We start from the raw sequence: 19,633 nt of genomic DNA on the forward strand, positions 1-19,633 counted from the left end.
ACCAAACTGTCCCTGCTGTGCTTGGTGTCCCCACAGAGAGCCAGGAGCGGGTACCAGTCGCCCACACCAGCACAGCCACTGCAGCACCTTCGTGCAGCTGGCGGAACAAATGCTGGCTCAGGTGCTGCTGAGGTCTGAGCTCCACCTCTGAAACAACCCATGCAGTGAGACGAGAGCGGGCATGTGTGTGCAGGTAGCAGTGAAGGCAGAGCAGGTCCATCAGGTCCACACACCTGGTGTCGTGCTGGGGCATGCGGGCGGTGGGCAGCCTGCATCCCAGCCGTGTCAGGTGTGCGCCAGCGAGCTGGAGGAGTGCTCCCGGCACCCTCTGGCCCCGAGATGAGAGCGCTGAGCTGTGCCTGCCAGCCCGGGCACCCTGCCAGTTCCTTGAAGCAGTTGGTGTTCCTCAAACCAGATTCCTCACTGGGGTAAGACTCCTCACCGCTGCTTTCACAACGCTGTCTTGAAGGCTCAGCAGCCTCCGCACTTGAAGTAGGCTGGGTGACCGGTCTGGCTGCTGGAGCTCAGGCTCTGATCTGCCCCACGGGTTGGTTCTGTCCCCGTTCCTCACAGCCCTGTATGTCAGACACTGCTGCCCAGGGTTCTTGGTGACTCTTCTCCCTTCCAGGGGCTCTTTCTTCCTCTGTGTTGTTCTGTAGATGACTCTATTTCCCACCTCTTACCAACCCAAGCATCTCTCACCATTGCCCTTCTCCTTGGAGAGCTCTGAGTGTCGCAGCACCGAGTGAAACAGCCTTAAAGGACGCGGTAGGGGTGCCACCAGCTGTTTAGTGGATTTCTTCCCACTCTTGTGGATGAAGGTGCAAGGGCTCCAGTCCCCTCCCTTGCCTCTCTGCTGCAGAGGTAAAATGGAATTGTACTGATGCAAGTGTGAAGGACAGGGCCTTGGCCACTCCAGCTGTGGGTGTCAGGTGAGAGCAAAAGGGCAGGTCCAAACCCTACAGACTGAGGTGTGCATGGGGAAACCACCTTGCTGCTCCTCCTGCTGCGGGGAGGGCAGTGGCATGGGGCTGTCGGTGGCTGCTGCTCATAGTGTCTGCCCTCCTGCAGCACTCAACACTGCACGTATGCCAACCTCTTCCCCAGGAGCAGAAATCCAGAGACTTGCCATAGGCAGTGAGCATGGCGAGGGGGTTGCCTTCCAGCGGTCCGGAGCTGCCTGCAGCAGCCAAGGGTCAGCCCCGGGACAGCCCAGCGAGCGGTTAGCATTTTATCTGAGTCTTCCCCAGGTGGATTTCTGCCACCCCGAGCTGCGTGGTGCAGTGAGTGAGTGGGCACAGGGGTGCAGTGATGATGGCTCGGGAACTCGCAGCTCTAACGCACAACGTCTTCTCTTTGCCCAGGCTCTACTGCCTGAAGATTTACGGCCTGTCATCTCTCTGGCGCTTGTTCCGTGGGAAGAAGTGGAACGTCCTCCGGCAGCGGGTGGATTCCTGCTCCTATGACTTGGACCAGGTAGTGCTGCAGCACCGGGGGCTCGCTGCAGGGCACCGCCTGCAGGCAATGTGGTCCTGCTCTGCTTTGGGTAATATTGAGAGGGAGGCCACGGGAGGCTCCGTGGTGCCCAAAACGAGCACATTGTGCAGCGCTGCATCCCCTTCAAGCAGACCCTGGGCCCTGCAGCACCCCTGCACTCAGCACGCTCAGGTTTGCCTGCTGAGCTTCGCTGGGTGCTGCGGATTCTTGTGGCTCTTGGAGCACAGGATTGGGTACGGGGAAGGAGGCAAGTTAAGAAGTGGTGCCCAGCAGTGTTGCCGTAGGAACAGACTCGCCAGCGTTTCTATTAAAAGGCCCCGTTTCATTCACACTGTGCTGGATCCTGGCCCACACGTTCTCGCTCAAACAGCAGAGGCAGGTTTTTTTTTGTCAAACACTGTAATCTCTATTGAAATTCTGAAATGCCATATGAAAGTTCAGCAGAGCCTGTCTGCACCACACCTGCTGTTGCAAACATCGCTAAAATAATAAAATAATATTTGGTAACTTCCAGGGCCAGTGCCTCTCTGTTGCAACAGATAAGCTTGAGCTTCTGGCACTGCAGTGGGGGAGCTAATTTTCTTTTCTTTGGTGCAAGAAAAGCAAGAGCCTCTGTGTCAGGCTGACTGTTTACGCCAGGGTTCTGCCCTGTGTGCTTTGAGGAGAATTGGTTTGGCACTGCAGGCTTCATCCTGCTGCTCCGGAGGCCAGTGGGAATTCTGTCATTGGCCTGAGTGGGACGAGGCACTCAAAGCTGACCTTAAAAGACTTCTGGAGATGCTAAGCAACTGCAGTGCAGTGACAGAGGAGGCGAGAAGCAACTGCTGTGAGGAGGATGGGTTGGACTGCGATCTATTTCTGGTTACATGCATAAAGCTGGGATGTTGATCCACCTCTGTGACAGGAGTGTCTGGGTTATTTGCTTTCATAACATGCCGTGGCCATGTTCTCTTCCTGCAGAAATGGCAGTGCCCTGTGTTCCTGTGGCCTCTCTGTTCTGGAAGCTGTGACTAAGAACTGAAGAGTCAGATCTTTATTTGTCATAAATCCGTATTTCTCCACTGATTCTAGCTGGAATTAATTAGACTTCAGCCAGCTGGGCCAGCCCAAAATGGAAATAACTTGTTCTGTGGGCAGCAAAGCTAATGACACCTGCTTTCCTATGGATTTTTCTCCTTTATATAGTCTAAATATTGCACCCCCCACTCAGTAACTCTAACTTATTTCCCACTGAGCAGGATACTGAAGTCCTGTGGCTGCTGTGGAGCTGCAAACATGCAAACTGGGCAGCCAGCTGCTGCCTGTGGGAATGGTTATCTACCCAGCTCTCCTGAAACAAGGAGGAACAAAAATACTTCTCAAACATCTGTAACATTCCCTACCCTTCCACCTTTTTATGGTAAAAACTGACTGGTGGCTTTAAAACTTAAAGGGGTAGAGAACGGGCAAACAGCATGGTCACATAAGCCCTGTTTCCTAAGGAAGCCAGACTAAAATAGGAAATATTGGGCATTGTCTATAAAGGAAGAGTGCTGTCAGGATCCAGCTTGTTTGTCTTTCCAAACGTATTCACAGAGAAGATAGCCTCAAAAAAGGCCCAAAAAGAGAAGTAATACTGAAAATATTCAAGGTAACAGAATTATTCAAATAGGGAATACAAATAAGTTAAGAATCTTGCAATCTGTCATTGTTTCACCATTTCCTATTTTTATTTTATTTTGCCCTTGCTTTACTAATGATTGTTTGTGTTTCTTTTTCCCCCAGTTATTTATTGGCACATTGCTATTTACAATCCTGCTGTTCCTCCTGCCTACAACTGCACTGTATTATTTGGTGTTTACCCTGGTAAGATTTCATCCCTGAAGCTAATGGTATTATGTCTTCTGAGTTCTTTTTTTGTCTTTTTTTTTTTTTTTTTAATGCTTCCTTGTCATTTACTGTCATCCACAAAGAGAATCCAAGATTTATCTGAGTGTACAGGAAGGGTTCTCACACAACCCATGTAGGCCAAGCAAGTGGAATTCAGGATACGTGTCTGTGTTTCTCCAAAGGGAATTCCCAGCAAATCCAGGTCAGCAGGACATGCTGTTCCCCCGCCTTCCTTCACCCAGAAGTTATTTTTAATCTTTCCATGCCATGTCTGGGGTGACGACCCCTCTAGTTTGATCCAGAATAACTTCTTCAAGAAGTTAACCTTCTGTGTTAAATGCTGTCAGCCAGGCTTTGCTTGGAGGATTGGACTTCCTTATTTTTCCTTTCTTCCCCCAATACAACCAGTCCTATCTGCAGCCTGCCTGAAGCTAAATTTTCCACAGACAGAGGCCTTCACATGATTTCAACATCTTTTATGAGCTCTCTCTTCTCAGATGAGCTTGACAGCAAAAATAAATGCTGTCTGACAAAAGGAGGTGCTTTAGTCAGGGGACACAAAGCACTAAGCAGAAAGCTCATTTTTGACTGCTTTGCTTTTGCTTAAACGCTCTACACGGGGTTTCTTCAAGCAGAAATTAGCTACTTCAGCTCATTGCTGGAGAGTGGGAAATTTGCATTCACTGACGGAGTTCACTAGAAATGGAAGCCTGAATTCTCCCTCTTAGGCTCTGACAGTTGAAAGTTGAGATGGTCAAAGAACATCATGCAGGGCATGTCTAGACATCAGACCCACCTTGGGATGCTTTAGCTTACACACAATGTCAGACTGCAGATTAACTCATGGGTTTTCAAGGGTTACATCTCCTGTTTCTCTGAGATTTGCTTATTAAACTGTTTTTCTGTAGCTCCGTTTGCTGGTGGTGATCGTGCAAGGCCTGATACACTTGCTAGTTGATCTGGTTGACTCTCTGCCTCTTTATTCGATCATCCTTCGGCTCTGCAGATCCTACAGACTTGCAGGTAAGTCCTTCAGCACTAGATAAGCAAAAGGTCACGGATTTTGCATTATGCATTTCATTTTGATGGAATGGATAGCTTCTAAATAGAAAGATGCAGAGGGCTGGGAAAGAACCCAAGGCATAAGTCATTCTGTTGTCCATACTGTTAAATAGCTCCTGCAAGAGCACGATGAGAATGTCAGTGGAAAAACATTTGATGCTGAATCAGAATCACGAGCACTTTTACAAAGCCTGTGATAACGAAAAGTGACACCCAAGCAAACACCATTCAAATCAGTTATTTATTTTTTTTAATTTCAGTTCTAGTGTATTAGGCCAGGTAAAACATCTGAGAGGTAAACAAGCTGTTAACCTGGTGTGTTTTGGTTATGAAACAAATGGCAAAAATACTTGGGAAGTCTGCTCTTTCAGTGGGCTGGATTGACAGAGAATGTGAATCACTGGAGCTCCAGTTCTCGGCTGACTTTACAAACTGAAGTCCTGAACTGAGATGATTGGTTCAACTTCAGAGGTCTGGGGAGGTTTCAGACAATCCTTCCCTTTTTGAGATTAACCTATCACCATTTTTAAACTATTTATCATTTCTCACCTTTTGACAACAAGCCATGGTTAGTATCAGAGTAAGGGATCATTTTGAATTGTATTTCACTGTCAGAAGATAGAGTTGATCCAGTTAAAACCAGGCCAGTCTAAATCATTATCTTCCATCCATTTAAAGAGCATGCAGTGGGAATTTTAAAAAACAAGAAAAAGCTTTATCATCGTCAAAAGAAAGCTAGTCATCAAAAGTAAAGGAAGCCTAAGGGAACTGGTAACAGCTCTGTATGTTGTAGTGGTGCCAGGTTTGATTTTGGGAAGGTAGAGCTGAGCGATGTTACCAAGGCTGTTGTTTTTCCATGCGTGCTTTCTGCATGTTCCTATGAATTTCCTACTAGAAGCTTCTTAGCCTTTCAGAGCTGCTTTTGGAGAACAGGAAATGCTGCTGAAGAAAACTGATCCGGTAGACAGCAGGCCATAGGTTAGAAGGAGATCTTGCTGTCTCTGAGAGTTGTAAGCCCCTATATTCTCATCAGTCTGGGGTTACTTCTCAGTTTTGGTAAGCCAGCCACCCTTTGCAGGGTGATAAGCCTCCACCCAGGTAGAGGATTGTCTGCTCAGTTTTTTGTTACCAAACTTTTCCTGCTGGCTATTTGTTTGTTTCTCTTAAACACTTTAAGAAAGAGAACACTGCAATACCATGCTGTCTGCTAGATGAAAAGGCATCTCTGAGAATTTCTGCAGCCTGCACCAGAATATAAAACAGAATTGGAATGGTGACAGATGGAGCAGTTGAATCAAATTCAAAGGACTTTAGAGAGTACACATCACTTGATGTCCCCACTGCTTAGATTTTGCCTCCCTTTTCAGACTCAGATTAGAAGTCTTCTGGTGTATGTTACGGCTGCTGATTTTACAAGCACCATCAACATGGTTCTACCAAAACAAATGAATAGCTTTTCCTATCAGCAAGGGTTTGGCGCATTGTTTAAGTTCATCTCAGTTCAGTGCTGGCGTCCGGATTCTAAGTTCCTTGACTCAGCCTCTGAATTAACAAAATCTGATATTGATGAAGCCTGGGCCAAGGTAGATGTACAATCTAAATCCACACACCAGAAATTAAATCCGTATTTTCTTTCCCCTCATGATGTGAAATTCTTTGGATTTGAAAAAATTACTGTAGCTACATCAAAGCTGATGTCCTCTGTGCAAGAGTTCTGACTGCCAGTGTCAGCTCGAGGGATGACACGGTGGTTGGGATGGATACAGTGTGATGCCGATTTAGAGTGTGAAGTAAGGCGTAGCAATGAGGTCCAGGCTTCCCAGGCTGCCCCACACCCAAGTTAGCAATGCACTGTTTGACTGTGAACAGGTCATTTCAGTACTTCTCTGTCACTCTCACCCAGTGTTGATTCACATCACAAACTTTGGGGCAAGCTCTGGCACTCTCAGGATGGTTCTGTAGGTCCTGTCTGAGTGCTGCCTCCATAATAACAGGAACACAAACAAGCACTGAGCTTGCTCTACTGCACTGTCATGTGAAACAAAACAAATGGGGTCATGTCCTTACCTCTCTTGTGCTATTGGTGATGGCTGTGTGCAAAAAATGCTGAACCGTGAGCTCTGGAACTAGCTAGCAATTTCAGAGGATAGCTGAGGGTTCTTCTCTGCTGGAGAAGAGAAGATCTGGAGTAAGATCTTCCTGCTCTGTCTGTGAAATTAATTGCTCAGAGGCTTCTGAGCATTATAGCTTATAGGTTATTCTAAAATAAATCTGTATTTTCTTATATAAAGTTTAAGACTCTCGATCAATTAAATAATCACAGAATCACAGAATGGCCGAGGTGGGAAGGGACCTCTGAAGATCACCCAGTCCAAGCCCCCTGCAGAGCAGGATCACCTAGAGCACGTTGTGCAGGACGGCATCCAGGCAGGTTTTGAGTATCTCCAGGAAAGGAGACTGCACACCCTATCTGGGCAACCTGTCCCAGTGCCCTGTCACCTGCCCAGTAAGGAAGTGCCCCCTCATATTCAGACGTACCTTCCTGTGCTTAAATCAAGAGGCTGTTAGTTTGCACAGAATCATTAAGGTTGGAAAAGCCCTCCAAGATCGTGTGGTCCAACCCCCAACCACCACTATCACCCATATGTCCCCAGGCACCACGTCCAACCTTCCCTTGAACACCCCCAGGGACGGTGACTCCACCACCTCCCTGGGCAACCCGTCCCAGTGCCTGCCTGCTCTTTCTGAGCAGAAATGTCTCCTCATTGCCAACCTGAACCTCCCCTGGCTCAAATTGAGGCCACTCCCTCTGGTCCTATCACTGGTTATCTGTGAGCAGAGGCCGACCCCCAGCTCCCCACCCCTTCCTTTCAGGTAGCTGTAGAGCAATGACGTCTCCCCTGAGCCTCCTCTTCTCCAGACTAAGATCTGTGGAAGGGGTGTGTGTGGCCATGACTTAGAGAAATAGCATTTTCTGGTTTAATGGACTGGTCTTAGAACAAGCCTGCAGAGTGCTAGGCCACCCACCTGAAACTTCAGTGCCTGCTTGTTTCCCTCTCTCACAAATTGCCTGCCTGAAGACAAGTTCCTGGAATGCCTCAGACACCTCCTCTTAGCCAGAACTCAATGAATCACTTTGAAGACTTTTTCTCTTCCAGCACATTTACTTGTTGAGACCCAGGGTACTCCAACACCTTTTTGAAGCCCGTGTTTCGGTATAACCCAGCAAAACAGAGATAATTCCTCTCTGCCCTGTACAAAGAAGGCATTGTGATTTGGGAAGAGCTCTCTGCTAGACAAGAGCATTCGCTCCCCAAAGGACAAATAAAACCATATAATTTCAGTTAATTCAAAGCTGAAAGGAAGAAAGAATTTATTTTTTTTAATGTGCAAGGGTCATACAGATACTGTAGTGACAGTGCCTACGCAGATGAAGAGCTTTATTTCTGTTTGTGCTCCCGAGTCACTGTTTGATCTGTGGCAGCTCGCTGCATTGCTCTGCCTCATCTTCTCACCTGTAGAAAGGAATGACAGGGGCACGCTTGGCTGGTGCAGGTATGCTGAAGATGGATTGGTTTTATTTCTGTGATTTGTCATCTTTCAAAGAAAAACGCCTCTTCAGACGTAATGGTTACCTTTCTTTGAAGGATTTCATTCAGTGTTCATGTGCAATATGTCACCACTGGAAACCGAAATGTTTATTTATCTTTAAAGAATTGGGACTCTAGCAAGTCCAAAAGGGAATATAAAAGTGGCAGGTTTGATGGGCTTAGTAGTGTGTTAAAAACATACGAATTCTGGTTTTAATAGGTAGTGGGTGCTTTGAAATGTTTATAATGCCTGTAGGCCAGCCACTTTCCTCCCTTAGTCTGAAAGATTTGCAGACATGCTGTATCCCCCATGAGTGAAAATTAATGGTGATCTCTGCCTCCTGTTCCCATGAAGTTCCCATCCTGATGGAAGTTTGGGAACAGAGGCTGATTACTGCAGACCCTGTCATCATCAGTGCTGGCTGGCTGATTCTGGGCTTTGTGCTTTCTTCAGGACTGCATTTTAAGCCTGGAAGTCAGAGGGCTGGTTTTAACGGAGCTAAGAGAAACACATCCTTTGTCATTACATGTAAAACCCTTTTAGAGAGAATCTGTGTTTCCTGTTGAAAATGGGTAAGGGTTCACAAATCAAGAAAGGTGGAAAACTCCAGTTCTAGGAAATCAGTGCTCAGCCAACAGAGCTGAACAGCAAATAGCATGGGCTTTTCTCTAGCCTGGTTTCTTTGTTCTGCTTCTTTTCAGCTGGTGTGAAGTTCAGAGTCCTGGAACAGCAGGATGGAAAACCTCTTCGACTCCTTATGCAGGTGAGTAAAACCATTCAGATTGAAAGACAGTGAAGGGCTGGGAAAAGATTTTCCTTTCCAGATGTGTTGAAAAGTCATAGCTGTTCTGTGATGCAGTCAGGATGAGTGCATGGGTGAGCAAAGAGAGGGAAGGGCCTCCTGTTACTCTCCTGAGTTGACTCTGGCAAGGTGTGTAGGAAAAGGTTACCTGCACTTTTGTAACACTGCATTTCCACGCTCTGTCGCCAGATATAATAAAGCAAAATTTTTCTGAAAAGAAATGATGTGATGGTAGCATTGGAGTTGTCATTATGCTTTCATGAGTGATTGTGAAACTCCTATTTCTTGACTTTGCAGGACTACTCCTGTATCACAACATGGCTTTTCTTGCTCTTTGCTTCCTACGAGGAAAGTCTGAGAGGCAGCGTATAGAATTTATAAAAAACATTTGCACACTGGTGGAACGTGTGGGAAGGAATTAACCATGGCTTCCCAGCTCTTTTGCTTTTTCCATCAGGGGTCCAGTCCTCGCCCTATTTCAGCATAGGTCAGATCTGCACAGAACTGGCACATCATCTAGCAGTGATTCAAAAGGGGATCCCTTCCACAGATGTCTTCTGGGGCAAAACCAGCATTTTCAAAGCATGCTGTCTTCCCACTTCCTTAGTTCCAGTAGGACAGTGGTGTACGAACCAGAATCTATCATTCTCCATGCCCAGAAAAGTCCGTAAAAAGGAAACTGTGGACACCAGTGGTGAGGCATAGGAGCAGCTGAGCAGACAGTTTGGCACCAGCGTGTTTGTGAGCCAAGGTAGATGGCTTCTCCAGAGGAAAAATATCAGGCCTTAGATAGAGAGCAGAGGCAGTGAGTCATATGAATATGATGAATTTTCCTTGGACCACTGCAGAAAGATCCTTTTGCTATCTAGAATATAGCATAAGTCATCATTTCAAGATGTGGAAGTGCTTTAGTGGATGCCTCTTTTGGCCTTCTGTTCAAATAATAATGAGCACAGCATCAGTAAAGGCACTTTTTTTGTTCTCTTTGTGCTGGTGGAAAAGAAAAATGAGCTTATGTCAGAAATTCTGCTGAATATACCACTTTATGATAGGTCTTTTGAGAGGAAAATCTAAAAAGCCTATTTTTAAGTGACATGCTAAGATTCTTATGTATGGTACATGCCGATGCTCCTTTCTATACATTGCACCGTGGCTTTGTCCCCTCCCTGTATGGTGGCTCTGTAGAAGCATGCGTGATGGCAGTAGGGTCATATGCATGTAACTGTGCCCCAAATGATTTAAGCTACAGGTGACTAATACGTTCACAGCTGCCCTCTGGGGCACTGGTAATGGATTAGAAATCAATAATGCTGGTTTTGAGCATTCATGTTCAGCTTGTGGTTCAGCCAGGGGATTATTTTGACTTTTAAGGTAGTGTCGCTGGAATGCAAAGTCCAGGCATAGGCAGGCAGAGGGTAGGGGATGACATTTCCATCCCAAATGCTACTTAATTTCTCCAGGAGTTCTTACGTAGTTCAGTATTTTCTTTAGTGTTTAAAATCATTCATTTTGGTACACAAGAAGAAATATTTCTGGCAGCGTGGCTCAGCTGACTGATAGCCCAGCGAGAAGACACGACGTGTTTAATTCATCTGTATATCTTCTGCCAGAAATGTCATCTTTCACAGCAGTTGCTTTGAAAAGGGTTAAGCAAAAGAGGAAAGGAAAAGGGAACAGTTCCGTTATGAAACAAGGGGAGCACGTTATATCAGGATATAATATAAATTAATATAAGGATATAATATAAATTTGAACTGTAGTAATTGCATAAAAGGACCTCGTATTGCCACTTCACTAATAACCATTTGCTTTTGTTTTGGTTGTTTCCATTTATAATAGGAGAGACAGAAATACGTATTGCACTGGGCTTAAATTTCCTGTTACTTCTCAGTAGGCAAGTGTTACCACTCAGCATCATCACTGCCTAGAGATGATTTTCAAGGATAAACATGTCCAAACCTTCCAGCCCACATTGCTAATAGCCAGGGGCAGGTACACCGTGCATCTCCCTCATACAGCAGCAGTTCCTGTCCTCCTCCAGTATGTTCTCACTTACAAAATACTGTTTTGTGTAGAGTTGATGAAATAAGCAGAAATAGTTACTCAAGTTTTACTGGTTATAGTGGTGGTGTGTTTTTTAATTGGAGCAGGGGAAGGTTTCTTTGGTCTTTTTTTTTTTTTAAGCTGTCTGTGACCACGATGTGATTAGGTTGGTTACAGTCATGCGTAACATCCAATAAATGCTGTGGTCAGTCCTTGGCCATAAGGCTGTGGAGTGTGTTTGAAATATGAGCTGCGGTAGTTTGGGTTACACATACCTCAGGTGGGATGAGCTCAGCTCTTGGGTTTCTGGTACAAATGTTCATTTTGATGGCATTCAGAACCAGCTTTCTGTGCATCTGTTTGAATCTGTCCCACAGCTGGACCCCACTGGCTCTTCTTTGGCTTCTCTCAGCCTCTGTGAGCTGCTGCTACGACTTTTTCTTCCCTAAACTTCTTAGGGATGCTTCTGCACACAAGCATTTTCTCCTTGTCCTTCAACAGTATTGTACTTTGAAACAGTAAAGACTTGGCAAAGGTCTCCGAGACCAATTCTAGTGAACTCTTTGCTTAATTGCTGTTTTCTGGAGCTCCGTCTCTTAGTTTATTCTTCCCCTCTTCTTGAACACCAGATAGGTGAAGCAAACTGGGGGTGTAAGCAAACTCCCAGAAATCTGGTCACTCTTCAGTGGGCAAAGGAAATATTCGGCTTCTGACAAAGTAGTGACTGTGTGTGTTTTTTTGCTGCCTCTATCCTTTTCATGTCTGGATTTTCTACCACAAATTATAGTCTCTTTCTTCTTTCACTCATCTGCATGGTTTGTTCCAGCATAAGTGGACCCTTTCACTAGAGGAGGACATCCTTCCATGTGCTTCTGTTGCCCCTTCTCCAGCTAACAGATCTGTTTGACTCCCCCATCTTCCAAAAGACCAACACAGCAGTTTTGTGACCGCAGTCAGAGGCTACGAGCTTACGTAGGTAGGGACTGCAGGCAGATCGTTTTCAGGATGGTGATTGAAATCAAATCGAAAACTGTGAATTCAGCCAAAGAGACTTAATTTTGAATGGTAATGAGCAGCCCTTTGTGTGGTCTGTGTACTGCTCTGCTAGAAGACGATTCCACCACGTGTTGAATAAGTGACACCAGGTTCAGCTCAAAGTGTAGCTGTGGGCCGAGGGCTTAGCAGCTTGAAGTAGTAGGCCAGTAAAAGAGATGGCTGAAGTGACACATTATAGTTCTTACAAGTCTTAGTACATCCCCAAAGGAGCATTGCATCTCTCCAACCACTGCAGCCCCTTAACAAGGTGACAGCCCCACACCCTTGTAAACTGAGCAGCGCTCTCAAATCCTTCAGATGTTCGCATCTGCTTCTCTGCTCGGAAATTATTTGAGTAATACTCCTTGCCGAGCTGGATTTGTTAGTGTTCAAGGCTAAATAGATGTGACCAGCCAGGAAGGGAGTTTGGCATTTTGTGAGTAGTGGTGTTGATGTTCCAACAGAGGCTGGTTCTACACCAAAGTCACACTTGCCTGCCTCTACTGCCCGCACCTCCTGCTTCAACGCATTTTCATTGTTGCTGTCCCTCTTTCTCCTCCTCCTAGATCAACCCTCTGTCGTATGGCAGCGTGGTACAGACATACAGGCTGCCTACGTACAGCTGTTACCCTAAGGATTCCTGGACATCCCTCTGCAAGAAGCTGTTCCTTGGAGAGCTGATCTACCCTTGGAAGCACAAAGGAGAGAAGCAGGACTAAGCAAAGCAGAAGAGCCAGGACCGAAAGGCTTGGTCAGAAAAACGCATTGACTCCTAATGCTTTTGGACCAAAGGTATCTCAGAGCCAACAGCTGCTGGATCCCTTTAATTAGATGTTGTTAATGTGGGAGGGGCTGAATTCTTAAAGGCAAGTATTTTTAAACATTGTTCTTCAACTTTCCCCTTCCCCTACACTACGTTTGAGCTGGTTTGGTTTGCAGGCTGTTCCTTGTTAATGCAGTGTTATCCTACCCGAGATGTCTGCCTGCTGGCACCAGGGGCTAATGATTTTTTTTCTGATGCAAAAGGTGAAACCCATCAGTGCCTCATGGAACCAGCATTTAGTGTAATCAAGGAAGTACCTCTTGGATGGTTTCATGCTGTATATATCTTTCCATGTAAGTTCACAGGGTCGCATGAACCAGCCCTTCAGGTGGTTCAAAGTCACAATGTTGAGGTACATTCTACCAAAGGGTATTTTGGACCTTTTGTGCTTCAGCATTCAAGCCAGCTGATCAAAGTGAACACAGAGGATTAGCTTTTAGAGTCACACACTGAAAATTGTACAGTGGGATTATTCAGGTTCAGGGGATATTTATTCTTTTCCTTTTGGTTGGGCTTGGATTTCCCCCCCGCCCAGTGCAGCACCAAAGCAGGTATGAGCATAGAAACAATGGGACTGGAGCCCCAAAAACATAGACTGTGGTTCATTTGTGCCTACATGAAACGCAGAGGATCTCATCGACATTTTTCAAAAGCAGATCTGGGGAGAGCTGAGCCCTGAGCTGACACCAGGACTGGAAGTGCAGGGCGCACAGCCTCAAACCCCAGCCTGCCCAGGCTGACACGGCAGCGAGCCGTGGTAGCAGAGAGCTCAGGGCCCTGCCAAGGCTCAGGGCTTCTTTCTCAGTCGCAGTCCAAGGCAAACACAGCTTTGCTGAGTCCGGCTCCGGCTGCGGTGTCTGCCAGAGGACTGCAGCAGCCCGGCTTGGTATGCAGCTCAAGCAGCGCTGGGAAGCGTGTGCTGGGTTCCCTTGCAGGGTCAGTACATCTCCCTGTTTCTCAGGGCCCAGACGAGAGCCTCTTCTTGTGCTGCCTCATCTTTTGCACTTTCTGCTGGTCAAAGAGTTTTTGTAGTGATTTCAGATGAGGTATTTAAAGCTACTTCTTTCCCTGTAGCTGTAGACACATTTGTCTCAGGAGGATTTTCCTGCTTTGGATGCTACCTCTGCAGTGCAGCAGTGACTGGCTTTGCTGCATCCTGTTCTGACTGCGTGCTTATTTTGACATCTGTTCCCCTTCCCAGTGAGTCTTCTCTTCCCTGTCCTGGGGAGAGTGCTTCTGTGTACAAGAGTGCGATGTCCCACTGTGTACTTTGCTGTTGTGCAGACAGTTTTATACTGTCATTACCTGAAAGTACACGGACTCTGGGTCTGCGAGCTCCTCCTGCCCTGACTGAAACCGATGTAGTGTCACGGCACCCTGCTGCTGCTTTGCACTCCCCAAACGGCTGCATTAAATGGCGTGCTGGATCCTTTCCTCTTTTCCTCAGCCCCAGAAGGCTCTGTTTGTCCAAGGGCACAGAGGACAGAGGCGGAGGATGTGTGTGCTGTGGCGGTCTGCACCTCCACTCGCAGGTTAAGAATTTCCTCCCCCAGCCCCGTGTCTCGTCTGTGTGCCTGGAGACAGCGCAGCAGAGCAGGATTACAGCCCCAGGAATGTTGGCTGCTTTACAGCGTCCCTGGCAGGTACATTTCGTTTGTCTGTAGCTGCTGACAGCCTCTGGCACTGCAGCCACTGCCTCTGCAGTCACAGCTTGATGGAAGGAAAATGCAGCTCTGTAGGCAAGTGTTTGGTCCAGACATTCCTTAGCAGGCAAGCACAGAAGCTGCCGAGGTCTGGCAGTTTTTTTAAGGGCATGGTGAGGGAAGGCAGCACTGCACAGGCACTGCTACCAAAAGGTGATGATGTGGTTCCTTTGTCCAGGGCCCTGGTGGCAAAAAGCCCCTCCACCACTGTTGCCACCTCTGGCTCTGGATGGGCCATCACTAGCTGCAGAAACTGCAGAGATTCTTGTCGTTCTTTAACGATCAGTGCTTAAAACTCCTGTACAAATACAGCATCTTCTTTTGGAACTCTGTTGTCTGAGTATTTCTTCCATCCCAGGTTTGAGTAGGTGTGGGCTGTGGGTCTGAGAAATGGTTTGTGCTTCAGCTAAGTCACCGTCCTGGAGAGCCAGCCTTACCTGCCACTCAGCAGGGCAGGTTTACATTTCACCTCCTCTTGTGTTTCCATTGGAGTAATTCAACGATTTTCCCCCTGCTTCCTCCCATGCCTGCATGGTTTGGCTTACGAATTGCTGAGGGCCACTTTATTATTTTTGGTACTGTGGAAATAACGTTCCTAATATCCTGGCTTTTGAAATTTCTCTGTAAGACAAAACAGCTCATGATGGTCCTGATCCTGGCTGTCCTTTGGGATCGAGTGACCTGAACGCATCAGGGACAGCACAAAACAGCAAACGTGACCTTCCTATTGGGGACCTGCCAAGCGTGTCAGACTTTCCAGCACTGGGTCTAGTTCGCTAGTGTCTGGTACTGACTCTGGGGGTGATGAGGTATCAAAGGGACAAAAAGCTTCTCCACAAACTGGAGCCTGAATCTTCTGTGGCCTCAAGTACCCAGCTGGAAGTACCAGCCCCCGGTGGGGGCGATTCTCCAGTGTTGGGCAGAGCCAGTGCCGGAGCTGTCCTGCTGCCTCTGGTGCTCGGTGTTCTCCTTGCCTGTGATGGTGTCCGAGCCTGCGAGTTCCTTCTGCTGGATATTTGCCACGTCTCTGTTCTTCCTTTCCAGTCGCTGATGTGAACTGGCCTTCCCCCACCCTTTTCCGATTCTGCGCGGAGACATTACAGCGACTTAGCAGACATCCTGCTCAGGAACATCTGACCTTACGGCATCTCTAATTAGAAGGTGGGATCAGCATCGTCTGCTACAGCAGTGCAGGCTGGCATTTCCCTGGGGGAGAGGCTGCTGATAAGGTTATGGCACTCATTTATTGTGCCACAACTTAGAGCAGGCAGCAAGCCGTCTTTGCCAAGCATCATTCAAAGACTGTAATCTTGCAGGGTTTTTTATAATACTGCATTTCCTTAGCATTATTATTATTCCTTTTACCTTTTGTTTCCCAGTGCTGGCACAACATCTGATGTGCCTCTTTACATAGGCATGATTTTTGCGAAGGAAAATGTAACTCACTGCACATAAAACTCCATCCTAGACAGTTCTGCCTCTGAGAAATACTTTCCTTTCCTAACCAGAATAGCCTGTGACGATGCTGAAAGGAAATCTCGGTAATTACACTGCACCAAAGACTCTGTTTATGGTTTTGGGAGGCTTCCCTCATCCTGCAGCTAGACTGTGCCTTATTCTCCTGGCACATACAAATACATCGTCAGACCCACGGAAAACGAGCATCGCACGTACGTATAACCCACACGTGGGCTCCCACGCAGCAGCTAGCAGGGAGCAGAGCAGTGCAGCACGCAGAGAGCCCTGGAGCCAGCGGGAGGGCAGGGCATGGTGACTCCCGCTTGGCTCTTGCACCCAAAGGAGCCGTGTCAGCCTCACTGGCATTGTGCAACTCCACAATTAAAATTGACACAGGGCACAGAGGCGTGTGGGTCCTAAGCTCTGAGAACACCTTGCTTAGCCTGGGAGCAGCTCCTCGGCTCCAGCTGCACCAGGAGCGGTGTCTCCAGTGCGAGCCAGGCCCTGGGCTTTAGGGACAGGGCAGTCTGCCTGCCTGCCCAAGCTGCTCTAATTTCACAGAGGATCCACAAGGGTAGGCAGGTTTCTTCTGTTTAATAGTGTGAAATGAAAGCAGGCAAATCTCCTGTTTGTCATCACGCAGATAATGAGTTGGTTTCCTCCTGCCATGTTTTGCCTGATCCCAGCGCTGCGACAACACCTTCTTCCTTATCTCAAGCCCTTACTGATCTACCCTGTGCCCAGACCTGGTGATTACACCGTCGTGAATCACAGGGTAGCTGAGGCTGGAATGGGGCTGTGGACCTGGTCCAACGCCCCTGCTCAGACAGGGCCACCTGCAGTGGGTTGCCCAGGACCATGTCCAGATGGATTTGGATATCTCCTGGGAAGGAGACCCCAAAACCTCCCCGTGCAACCTGTGCCAGTGCTCAGTCACCACAAATAAGTGTTCCTGATGTTTAGACCATTTCATGTGTTTTAATTCATGCCCATTGCCTCCCCGTGGGCTGTGGGGCAGACCCCCCGAGGCTGGCAGCGTGTGAGGCTGCACGGAGCTGGGAGCTGCCTTTGCGGCCCCTCTGGGGCTCTCCATGGGTACCCCGTGGCAGGATGCTGGTGAACACAGCGGGGACGTGCCTGGATTTCAGCAGATGACATGAGGCCACCGGGCTTTCCAGCTCATTCAGGATCTTCCAGGTTATATTCCACTGTGCAGGATAAACATGTTTAGAGCAATCCAAACCCTATGTGAGCAGCTGATCTCCCTTCCCAGATGGGAACGGTGCACCCATCCCACCCCCTTTGCATCTGGCCTACCTTTTTTCACTGGGAGCTGAAGAGCTGCTCAGAGAACCTGGCCCGTGAGCCCTGGTGGCAGCTGGCAGCCTCCCTCTAGCGCTCATCCACGTCAGGGCACAGACCTCAAACCCAGAACGCGCCGGCTGCCCGCTTATTGTCCCAGCAAGCTGCGTGTGAGGAGGCCACATGCAATTATAAATGCTGAAGGCAGCAGGATGTAAACTCTTCGTTTCTAAATGGGGGCCGTGGCACAGAAAGCAGGCGGTGGTGCTGGGCACGCTGCGTGCCTGGGGAAGCAGAGGAGCCAGAGCCTGGGCTGCATCCAGCAGGGCTGGAGGGAGGCTGCGTGTGCACCTCCTGGCCGTAGCAGTATTTAAGCAGCATCCGGGACTGGGGAAGTTCATGAGAACTTCACAACTGTTGTAGTCAATCCTTCTACTTACAGTCTTTCCAGTTTTAAAATATTTGTTGAAGTTACAAATCATTTGTACTTTAATTTGACGTGTGTGTTTGTGTGTGAACATCAGAGATGATGAGGAAGTCTCGTGCTGGTTAAACAGCACCGGCCCATTTTCTGTTTGCATTCGCATCGGTTACCAAGTGCTAGGCAGGAGCAAAGTGCTCACATAGCAGCAAGGCAGTGTTTGTTTTAAAATGCCCCTGTTAGCACCACTCAAAGCACGGCCAACCAGCTCAGCAAACAGCTCTGCTGTGTGCCCATCCCAGCACCATTTGTGCAAAGGCACGGCGATGCTCGTGGGGTTTGTACCTGCTGGCCCACGTGCAGCAGGGACCAGAGAGGTTCTGCAGGTGCTGCTGGGTGACAATATAGGGATGGAGATGTTTTCTCTGCTGACAGGTGTGGATTTTTTGGTTAATTAAGCCTTTTAATCGGAACTTAATTGGTTTTTGATTACACTGGAATAAAGATGTTGGGAGAAAAATCAAGCTCTTCCCTCTCGTTTCTGCATGCCGACCCCTGCGTGGCTGCCTGCAGCAGCGGCTGGTGCCAGGGGATGGAGCAGGGGGGCTGCGGGAGGGCTGGGCTGCTCCCCCCGGCCTGGCCCTGATCTCTGTTCCCCACACACATGGGGTAATTCACCCACCGCTCCCCCAGCAGAGTGCTCTGCTGAGGCCAGTTCACAAAAGCCTTGGAAGGAGGAGCACCGATCCAGCAGATCCTGCCCCAGCACTGGGAGATGGTCATGGCCATCTTTCCACTTTCACCGTGGCTCAGTTTGCCGCCAGCTCGTCTGTACCACACGTGGCTGCTCGAGGTGAGAGGCAGGACAAGGGGACAAGCTGCACCACCTGAGCAGGGATATGTGCCATGCCTGGGAACGGGGTGCTTGGGGCTGCTCCTCTCCTTTCCACATGAGAGCAGCCAACACCCTTGAATTTACTCTTCTTCCTCCTCTCATTTTTTCTTTCTCTTTCTCTTTCTCTTTCTCTTTCTCTTTCTCTTTCTCTTTCTCTTTCTCTTTCTCTTTCTCTTTCTCTTTCTCTTTCTCTTTCTCTTTCTCTTTCTCTTTTTTCCTTTCCCTATCCTTCAGCAGCTTGCACCAGCTGCCTCGTGCCCACTGGGCAGGGTGCAGCCAGCTAGGTTCACCCCGTGGCATCTGCCTGACCTCGTGCTGCTGGGAGCACCAGGAGCCACCTGGGTTGCCTTCTCCTCTCCCACGGGGGTCACTGTCAGTGTGGGATCTTCTGGGTGTCCCACCGTCCCACCAGGGGGATGAGGAGCACTCCAACAGCCATACACCTCGACTGGAAACCTTGGCCCTGGAAAGAGAGGCAGGACTGAGGAGGAGAGGCAACAAAAAGAGAAGCAAACTCAAGGAGACGCCTGCCTGGCCTCTTCCTCCCACAGCTTTGGGTTGGGTGGGGTGGGAGCAGCACCACGGGGAATGACTTCTCTCCTCTGCTGCGTTTGGGATGGCCCAAACCAGGCAGTGCTGGGTGAGGACGCCCGGGCCTGCTGCGGGGGGGTGATTTTGTGCCACTTTACGCAGCGCACCAGGGCCGTGGCTGCAAGCTGAGCGCTCTGCGCTTCCTCATGCATTTTCAGTGACTGCGGGGAGGTTATTTTAACAAAAGCCTCATCAAAACAAGCCCTCCCGAGGGAGCTGAGATCGTGCGGCTCCGAGGCAGCAAATGAGCTCCAGCCCTTCGGCACGGGGAGGGAGTTGGGCTGGGACCACCGAGGCGGGGGCACGCGGGGCTGGATCCGTGCCCACCGCCAGGCCTCCCCCCCGGCTCGCCCCCAGCCCTGCCGCAGCGCTGGCTCCCAGCCGCCTGCCAGGCCCTGAACAAAGGCAGCGAACGCCCTGGGATGTGGCAGCAGGCTCAGCCCGGACAGACGGACACAGACGGACACACAGCAGGGCGGGGAGAGCCAACCGTGCCCCCGGGGAGCAAGGCACAGAGCAGGCGGCCCCAGGCCCGTGCACG

At 48.8% G+C, this 19,633-nt stretch overlaps 1 protein-coding gene across 1 annotated transcript in view; it reads left to right on the plus strand.

The window, feature by feature from the left end:
- Nucleotides 1-13,249, plus strand: part of PIGQ (phosphatidylinositol glycan anchor biosynthesis class Q) — a 31,424-nt gene extending 18,175 nt beyond the window's left edge. The window contains exons 7-11 of the mRNA XM_082772445.1: nucleotides 1,365-1,476; nucleotides 3,262-3,342; nucleotides 4,275-4,389; nucleotides 8,721-8,782; nucleotides 12,466-13,249. Coding sequence (XP_082628571.1) covers nucleotides 1,365-1,476; nucleotides 3,262-3,342; nucleotides 4,275-4,389; nucleotides 8,721-8,782; nucleotides 12,466-12,618 — 523 coding nt within the window. The 3' untranslated portion in view covers nucleotides 12,619-13,249. The remainder of the gene's footprint in view (nucleotides 1-1,364; nucleotides 1,477-3,261; nucleotides 3,343-4,274; nucleotides 4,390-8,720; nucleotides 8,783-12,465) is intronic.
- Nucleotides 13,250-19,633: the final 6,384 nt, after the last annotated feature.

The sequence above is a fragment of the Aythya marila genome (genome assembly GCF_965140915.1).
Source record: "Aythya marila genome assembly, chromosome: 15".
NCBI lineage: Eukaryota > Metazoa > Chordata > Aves > Anseriformes > Anatidae > Aythya > Aythya marila.